This window comes from Pygoscelis adeliae, unplaced genomic scaffold (assembly GCF_000699105.1).
Source record: "Pygoscelis adeliae isolate BGI_AS28 unplaced genomic scaffold, ASM69910v1 Scaffold504, whole genome shotgun sequence".
NCBI classification, from domain to species: Eukaryota; Metazoa; Chordata; class Aves; order Sphenisciformes; family Spheniscidae; genus Pygoscelis; species Pygoscelis adeliae.
In genome coordinates, this window is record NW_008824555.1 from 314214 (window position 1) to 323464 (window position 9251).

Here is a 9251-nt window from a genome sequence, read left to right on the forward strand (position 1 = left end):
CAACGGTGAGTGGGAGAAGCCGAGCGCTTCCAGTTCACTTTATCTCTTTTTGTTTTGCCAGTACCTTGGCTGCTCTGTGGTTTTTATTGCTAACGGCATCAGGGGAAGATAGATGTGAAGCCCTGCTGGGCTGTTTTACAGCTCGTGCGTTGCACAAGCAAGAGGATTGCAAGGTCCTTTCTCTAGAAAGCTGTCGATCAGCTGCTGCCCTTGTGAGCAGGCTGGGGGGCGCAGGAGTCCGGGCTGCATCTTCTCTTCGCTTTGTTGCTCCCAACAGCCCAATTAATTTCACCGGTCTCCTGTAGCAAAAGGCTTTAACTGTCCCCGATAGAGCGTTTCCATGGAGAAGGCTTTGATGGTGCGCGGGTACAACGATGGCAATAGCGAAACCGCGCTTGACGCGCTGTTTTCTTCTCTAGTTGATGCGGGCCACAGAGCTGTCATCTTTGACCGATTCCGCGGGGTCCAGGACACAGTGGTAGGAGAAGGTACCCACTTCCTCATCCCCTGGGTACAGAAACCCATCATTTTTGACTGCCGCTCTCGCCCCCGTAACATTCCTGTGATCACCGGCAGCAAAGGTGAGTGTTTGGACCCGGTGACTGTAAGAGAACCAGGCGATGGTGTGCCGTGGCTTATGCGGATGCTGCTCAGTTAGCAGCTGGGTGGACAGGAGAAAAAGCTTTACCGCCGTCAAGACTTTTATGATCTTTCACTTCCACAAAATGAATATTTGGGTGGGAGTTTCCCCTTCTGGACATGGAGATCCCACGTGTGCCGAGTCCAGTTTGGCACAGGGTCAGGAATGGTTTGATCCGTCTTTTTAGTTACGGAACGGATTAAGGGACCCTTCCTTCAGTCCTGTAAGTCGTCCCTTTAAACATAAAGTCTCTGTCTTTACAGTAGGGCAAGTAATTCCCTGCATCGCAAACAAACTGAAGCTTAAATCTTATCTGTAAGGAGGATTTGGATCCCAAGGTGAAAGGGGTAGTAAAAATAACTCATCTTTGCTGGCGAAAAAGTCTGAATGCTTATTCTTTCTCATTCAGTTACCCTGGAGAGGACAACTTCAGGGTATCTCCTGTCCCTGTGGTTTGCCGCTGAACTCGTGACTCTCTCCCTACAGATCTACAGAACGTGAACATCACGTTGCGCATCCTGTTTAGACCAGTGACTGCCCAGTTACCGCGGATTTTCACCAGTATTGGAGAGGACTACGATGAGCGTGTCCTGCCCTCAATCACAACCGAAATCCTCAAGTCTGTTGTGGTAAGGACAGCGTGAGAGCTGCTGGGCTCTGCCAGTCATCTTTCTTTCCTCTTTTTAGCAGTGAGAGACCTGCTGGAGTGTGGAATATGTCGTGCTCCAGAATAAACCTTCTCTTAGATAGATGCAGAATCTATCACTTCTTGGAGCTTTCTTCTCACTGTTGTCCCTCCTGATTTCAGGCTCGCTTTGATGCTGGAGAATTGATCACTCAGAGAGAGCTGGTCTCAAGGCAAGTGAGCGAAGACCTCACGGAGAGAGCGGCGACCTTCGGGCTCATTCTGGATGATGTGTCCTTGGTAAGAGTCCTCCCTTTTTCAGTTTTTCCTCTTTGGAGCGTGCCCAAATAAAAGCAGTGAAGAAGAGAGTCCGTGGATGGCCAGAGAAGGGTGGGCTGGAAGTTTAGACATGTGGACTACATCTGTCTGTCTGCAGTTGCATGGGATGTAGTGATTACAGCTCAAGTCAGTACCTCTGGTTTTGTCGCTGGCCTTCGGTGACCTTGAGCAAGCCCTTGAAGGCTCCGCTGCACTGGCTTATCAACAGACTTCACTGTTGCAGGGCTTTTATAGTTAAAATGAAGAGCAAATGCTTCTGTGGGTGATGGATCAGGCTGCACGTTGCTTTAGAGAAGGCAGCTGTTCCACAAGCACCCCGAGACACAGGGAGAAAGTGCTTAGGCACGTCGAGGTAGGGCAAATGTATGCTTTCCATAGCATCTTTTTTTCTCTGAAGTACTAGTTATTCTCCTGGCTGTGTAGTCTTCTAAGACTATTCAAGGAGGGAGTTCTTCCCTCCTACCTCCCTATAAGCTTTGTAAATTAAATCTGTTGTCGTCTGGCTTGTACGTGCACCTCTCCCTCTCTCTTTCGGGACTTCCCTCAAAAGCCTGCTTAGAGGAAAGGGAAACGAGCTCTTTCATTTGGCTTTGAACATATAGGAAGTCTTTGCAGGCAGGTGACTTTGTTTCTGCAAAATGTGAGGTTTTGACTCTCTGTTTCTGGCGCTTTCCACTGAGCACACTACTGAAGGAAACTCACCTTTCCCCTGTCCCATCCCAGGAGCCTGCAGCTGTCCAAGCAGCCCAGGCCGAGCACACCAGTGCATAATGGAGCACGAAAGGTGTGGGATGGCTTGACAGGCAGCGAGCTTCCCTGCCTCGGGAGGGGAGTGCTGGGGGGGCGGGCTGCCTCTGCCGGGTGCTCGAGCAAGCGGTGGTGGCCGGGGAGTGTGGTGTGTCTCTGAAGGTACTGGTGTTACTGGTCTGCTGGACTGGAGTTGCGCTTGTGGTGTCTCCCTTGAGACTTCAAAACTGGACAGGGAGGCCCGCTTGTCCCAGTTTCTGTTCTTTTAGGGATACTGGCTTTCCATCTCCGTTCCAGTTTCACTGATACAGGCAGGCTGCCTCCCCCCCGGGAGCTGCGTGGGTCACAGCAGTGCTGCTGTAAACTGGCAGCGTTGTGGACTTTGTTTGATTTCTGCCCTGCAGACCCACCTGACCTTTGGCAAGGAGTTCACGGAGGCGGTCGAAATGAAGCAAGTGGCTCAGCAAGAAGCAGAGCGAGCCAGATTCATTGTGGAAAAGGTACCTTGTCCTTCTGAGAAACTTGGAAATGGTTTCTGGCATCTCCTTCCCACTCTAGCTTGCAGTGAACATCTCTCTCACCTGTCCAGGAGACCGGGCAGGTTGAATGATGAAGTCAGTTAGGGTCGTAATGCTGACATGGTTCTCAGCTCTGGGATATGACTGTTGGGTAGATAAAGCCTAAGGTTGGTTTTGTGGGTCTTTTTTTCTTTTAATACCATGTCACAGTCTTACTGGAGTGCTGAACAGAAGCATCTGCATGGAAGAGGAGGGAGGAAACAGCACTCGGGAGGAAGTGTCAGTTAGAAATGGGGCTCGAGGTTGAGATTTGCAACCCAAGTGGTCCTGCTGTCTGTGAATTTTGAGAGGGTGGTCAAACTTGCCATGGTGTTTGAGATCATGGGCATGGAGTTCTGTGTCCTGGGAATGCTACTGACTGCATACAAGACCACGTAATCTCAGATCAACCCAGGATCTCAGTGAGCATCCACAGAAACAATTTTGTGTTGAAGTACCCAGGTACAGCCGAGAACACATGCCTGTTGAGACTGCAAGAACCTGCAACTACACCCAAAATTAATCCAGTGGGTGCAGTAAGATGCATGTAATCATCCAGGATGATTAAACAGCAGAAGCGTTTATCCGACCTGGTTTTAACCCCGCTGAAGTTCTCGAATCTTTCATAGACAATTTTCCACCAGGAGTGCCCTTAGGTGGGTTAATGTTTCATGAGGTTGACTGATAAGGCAATTTCAAGATGATTTTTCAACCTTCCTTCCACAGTAGGCAGAAAAACAGTCTAACAGTATGCAGCTTTAAAATAAAATCACCTTCTATCTTAGCTCTCCTACTGGGGAAAAGAACAGTAGGGTGGTGAAGTGGGAATTTATATTTTAAAGATGACAGTAGCATCTTCCTTCTCTTTTGCTCTTGTTTTCTCTGTTAGTTATTCCCCTTCTCGTGTTTACTTTCAGGCTGAACAGCAGAAAAAAGCAGCTGTCATCTCTGCTGAGGGAGACTCGAAAGCAGCCGAGCTGATTGCCAACTCGCTGGCCACTGCAGGTGATGGCTTGATTGAGCTGCGCAAGCTGGAGGCAGCTGAAGACATCGCGTACCAGCTCTCACGGTCCCGCAACATCACCTATCTGCCCTCTGGACAGTCTGTGCTCCTCCAGCTGCCGCAGTGAACCTGGCTCTGCAGCCACAGCTGGCCTGGTCACCTCTACCTACCAGATCATCCCTTTCCAAAAGAATCCTTGCAATTTCCTCATTGGTAAAAGCAGAGGAAATTAAAATTCAACCCATTTTGAATTCGTAATCAAATAAAACTGAACAAACCTGCATTCCTCCCATGTACGGTCAGAGCAGTGGCTCCACTGACCATTAAGCTAGGTTTGAGAATTGCCCCTTTCCAGGCAGTTTGAGCAACAGGAGCAGAGTTTTCATCTGTTCACTCCTGGGACAAACAGGTAGCCCAGGTGACTCCCTGACCACAAGAGTGCTGTATCAATCCGGTTTCACAGCGATGCTTCAGTGCCTTTAGGCTGACTGAGCCAGGGTCGTTACAGACTTGCAGGTCCTGGACTATGGAACAGGGACGCTCAGGGCTCGCTCTTCAGTCAAGCCAGTCTTTTTTCAGGTGTCAACTGAGAGAAAGAGGACATCTCAGCTGTTAGGACAGTGGCTCTGCTGTGCCTGTGTGAACCATAGCACTGATAGCTGGAGGCACAGATCGAGTGGATTGTGGCTGGGGGTGAGAATAGCGGAGATTCACTTTACATAGTAGATGGATTTCAGGCATGGAGAAGATACTTCCCCTCCAGGAAATACTTCTCATGTACATGCTGGGAATGGGGCATCTCCACCTCTCCCCCCACCGCTGCACACTGATCTGCTTGCTGCCGCTTGCCCTGTTGTGCAGCGTTGGTTCTTTCACCACCGTCAGTAAAAGTGGCAGTTGGCCTATTCCAGATGGCACCTGGGACAAAGAGGGGATGACTCGGTGCTCCGTGGCTCAGGCAGTCGGAGGTGGGCGGAATTCTCTGTTACATCAATGCTCTTTTTATTTAGGGAAACTGAATTGTGAGGAGGATGTGATGGGTGAGATTGTATAACCAGCCTTCAATAAATGTCATGGTCCCAAGCGTAGTAGTGTGGGGTTTGGTTTTTTTTTTAATACCTCAGAAGAATGAAGGTTGGGTCAGCAGAGCAAGACACCTCATGCTTGTGCTAGATTATTTGGATAAAAGTCACTTAGCACAGGCAAGTAGGTCTTGCTCCTGACAACTTAAAAGCTTGAAATATGATTCTTAGGCTGAATTCCTGCAACAAGGTAAGGCTGAGAGTATCTTGAGGTTATTGTGAGGGCTTTTAATTGCTTTCCATGCACAGTTCAGGCTGTCGTTTACTGCATGTACATATATTTTCCAGGGTGCTCTTTTGATGCAACACCATGCTCTTGGAAAGAATGGGGGTGTATTGTACCAGGTACAGTGAACTTCAAATCTGTCAGCGGCTGTCAGGAGGCATGGTACTAGCCTGGCACACCATTACCCCATCCTGCAAATAGGGTGTTAATACAATGTCTGTTATCCCTGAACAATCCAGTCTTAGGTGGGTGTCATCGCTACCCTGAGGGTGTTGAGCCCTCGGGAAAGCTTCTGTGAATGGTGGGCTCATTTCGTCATCGTACAGCCACTTCGGGTTGTTGCCCTCGCCTCTGGCGAAATGGAAAGACTTGCCTGCTTTTTTCTGCATTGCTAGGGTATGCTCTTGCAGTGATGAGGTGCCTGAGCTTGCAAAATATTTTAAGCAGCTGAGCAGTCGGGTCCGTAACTCCCAAATAACTTCCAGACCTCTTCCCTCTCCGGTGCTCTTGTTCTTTTTTATTCTGGTTTACCGCTTCAGACACTTGTGAGGAAGCTTCCACTTTTCTCCCAAGGCTCCTTTTAAAGCCCCCTTAGTGTTTCCTGCATTTCTCTCCCTTAGTTTCATGCACCAGGTGTTGGGCCCAAAACAGTGTGTCTGAAATCCCTTCTCAGCTTCTGTGGCTCTGCACTACTTCTCCCTCCAGTTCTGCATTTTCAGTGGAGTGTGGACTGTTCCCTGCTGCTTTTGCCGTTAGCCTCTCTGGAGGAGGTGTCTGAGGCTCTAATGGTGGCCCCCGGGTTTGATTAATCACCATTTCCTTTGCTTTTGGGTGTAATTCATTTTACGAATGTTCCCTAGCTGTTAACTGCTCCTTTAGCCTCGCTCTGCCTCACTTAATGCCTAAAGCTGCCATGAACTCATCAGACTTCAAAGCTCCTCTTGAACCTGTAGCTGTCTCGGTGTGTGCTAGCTGAACCCCTTGTTTATATTGTGTTTATAGCTGCTCTTCAGCCTTGCAGACGATGTGGACCGTCAAGCTATCTGGCTCCAGATGGGAACGGTGACCCTAAAATCAGGACATGGTTTTGTGTGGGCTGCACAGGGATACTGGGTGAGGAAACAGCCTTCTGCTTGCTGGAGGGATGCTGCTCTGAGAGCTGTGCAGCAGTGCGCGAGCACTGCCTGGCATCCTCTGCCACACTGCTCAGGTGCTGGTAGGCTCCTTGACGTAAAAACAAAACAAAAAGTCGAGATTGTGTAGTCAAGGGCTGACCTGCCTGGCACTCCTGGCCAAGGCTGGACTGAAGACAGTCAAAGGCTGAACTCCACTTCCCAGGACGCTGGCCCTTCCCTCGCAGCGTTCGGGAGGTGTTAGCAGGGTGTGAGCGCTCGCTCTCAGTGCTCTACTTGTCAGGGCAACAGAAAGAGCTTTGGGCTTGGGTAACATGAAGGCAGGCCGCCCTCGCTGCTCGAACAAACAAGGCGACCCACCCTCTCTGTATGGCATTTCTAACCTTGTTGCTCTTAATAATCCAGTAACAAAAACTTGCTCGTGAAAGCGGAGCGCAACCTTGGGTGGAGAAACAAGAGCGAGGGTCAAGGCATGTAGCTTTGTACTGAGGCTGGAGAGAGGAGTTTTGTTGTGCAGGTCCTGGTCTGCCCTCCCAGAGAGCCTGTGTAAATCATTCCATCAGCCTGGCATCCTGCGACTGTCGCCTGCTGCTCTGCGGGCCTAAGGGGGGGCTGGCTCCCAGCTGCAGGGCAGAGCTATTGCAAGGGCTGCCTGCTCTTTGCAACTCCCATGTGTACGAAGGTGCTGGTGATGCTCCAGAAACAGCAGATCCTCCCCCTTCACCTCATCCTTAGAGAGAGCAAGAGAGGGGCTGCCTTGTGACCATGCCTGGAGTAACAACCACTGTGTTTGACATAGTACTCCATGACCGCCACGTCTTTTGGGTAGGACACTTCAGCCCAAGGTAAGCCGTGATCATGGGTGGGAAGCAGCTGGATGATGCCGCTTGAAGGGAAGTGAAGAAAACTTCGGGTTTGTTTCTGTGAACAGAAAAGCCAGGGGGCCCGTGGTCCGACTGTCACGCCTGGATTCCCACTGTCTGAAACGAATGGCACAAGTCTGATTGATTGAAGAATTTCCTGCAATGGGCAGTTACACCAGTTCTCTGTTGTGTGGGCTTTCTGCTGCTTATTAGGGACTGCAGCCATGCTAAAACTTTTGATCTGGGGGGGGGGGATGCTTTCTGTGGTCAGTTTTTCTTCATTTTTGCCACCTATTTGCACAAAACACTTTGAATTTAGTATATTTAACAACTTTTAATCCCCCATCAAATTAGTTTGAAATTGGTTTTCTCCAGAGGAAAGACAGCATGATTGCATAAAGCCAGTGCTTCCCCAGCAAGGTTGGATGTGTTACCAGGCTGGAGAAAGCACGCACTTAAGCAACACAGCTAAAATGGCCCAAAAATTTACTGAGAGAAAGGCTCTGCCCCAGACCTCTGCCTGGGTGTTCACTAGTCAGAAATAAATGCCCTTCTGTCAGGCCCTCCCTCCCCAGAGCTGACTCACACCAGCATCACACGAGGTACTGCTGGATCTTTCAATTTTCCAACAAATTGTTACACTTAGCACCAAAGTCTTGGGGCCGGGGGCGTTTTGCGGGTGAGTGATGGAGGCTGTAGCTTTGCTGCTAACCGTGACAGACCGCGTTAGCCAGGAAGGATGCTTGCGAAGAGGTCACCTTTTTCAGAGGCAAGATGAATACAAACGGAGGAGCGGCGGAGGCTGGCAGCCAGGCAGCTCTCCCACCAGATGGCAGCAGCAATTCTGCTCTCTTGCACGGGGAGGATAGAGGGGACCAAAGGGTGTCCCTCAGCCTCCGGTGGGGACAGGTGAGCCAGGAGGTCACCCTGCCCTGGGCAGAGGGCGCAAGCAGTGGACGTGGACAAGGGCAAACACAATAGCACAGTCTCCGGGTGAGGAAGAAAAAGCACAAGCTGGCATGAGAGCTGTCTGACAGGCAGTACCTCTTGGGCAGGCGGGTACGAGGGTTTAGTCCCTGTGCCAGGCTGTCCTGGTAAACCTCTGATGCCCATTTCACTCTGTGTTGAGCATCTCTGGTCCCAGCTCCAGGTTTTAACTCCTCTAGCCTAAGGTAGCATACTGAAAGGTGCAAATGCCTGTCTCCCTTTCTAACCCTGGTCCCAGGGTGGCTTGGCTTTCCAGCCAGTCTCCTTGCAGCCCTTTGAACATTCCTCCTATCCCTTTCCCACCCACCAAAGGCAGTCCCTAGTTTATTACTAGGACAGGAACAACAGAAATGGCTAGGCATGACTTCAGAGGTGCAAGTTGGTTTAGCTTGACATTAGAAGACAGCATTGAGTCTTTGGGTCCAAACGATTAGTATGATGAATTCATACTGGAGGGCCCAGTAACAGTTACCCTGTTGGTAGAAGCTTGGCAGTTTTTTAATCTGAAGCCCTGTAGTTTTGTGGCCCCAGAGCAATTAGAGTAATGGCAGCATGGACTCATCACTTGTATTTCTCTGAATACAGCCCAAAAACTATAAAGTACAGGGACCAGGTTTTGGGCAAACTCTGCTGGTAATAGGCAACATAAGACCTGCTGGGGCCACTAAAGGGCCCTGCATGAGGGCGACTGCAGCCCCCTCTGCTGCCAGAACGCATCTCCCACTTGAGACCAAAGAGCAGCAGTTGGTTGCCACCTTCACACATCAGAGCCCTACAAGCCAAGGTGAAATCTCCCTGCCCACCACTCTGCCCTGGCTGCAAACCACCAGAGAAGTTTGGTTTTGGTTTTTTTCTTCCTGGGAGACCTTGCCTTACTTCTCCTTCCTTTCATGCTAGTGGAAGAGCTCAGCTCTGCACCACCTGCAGCAGCTGGGCCAGCCTGCTAGCAACATTCAGACCAGCCAAACAAGCTTTTGTTCATGATAAACAAACAGGAAACTGCCTGATTTCCTCTGTGTGTTCACCCTCTCTCTGGTGTGCATGCTCTT

General features: G+C 50.2%; 1 protein-coding gene across 1 annotated transcript; it reads left to right on the top strand.

Annotated features, from left to right (window-relative positions):
* Window positions 1-340: 340 nt before the first annotated feature.
* PHB (prohibitin) lies at window positions 341-4998 on the top strand. The gene is made up of 5 exons (XM_009321977.1): window positions 341-581; window positions 1127-1269; window positions 1449-1565; window positions 2756-2851; window positions 3826-4998. Exons 1-5 carry the CDS (start codon window positions 341-343, stop codon window positions 4036-4038), a joined length of 810 nt encoding a protein of 269 aa, XP_009320252.1. The 3' UTR covers window positions 4039-4998.
* The last annotated feature ends 4253 nt before the right edge of the window (window positions 4999-9251 follow it).

Excerpts from the sequence above, each read along its gene's own strand:
- PHB (XM_009321977.1), top strand. The coding sequence starts at position 341 with ATGGAGAAGGCTTTGATGGTGCGCGGGTACAACGATGGCAATAGCGAA. Across the intron at positions 582-1,126 it reads TGTGATCACCGGCAGCAAAG|ATCTACAGAACGTGAACATC; the intron begins GTGAGTGTTTGG and ends CTCTCCCTACAG. Across the intron at positions 2,852-3,825 it reads CCAGATTCATTGTGGAAAAG|GCTGAACAGCAGAAAAAAGC; the intron begins GTACCTTGTCCT and ends GTTTACTTTCAG.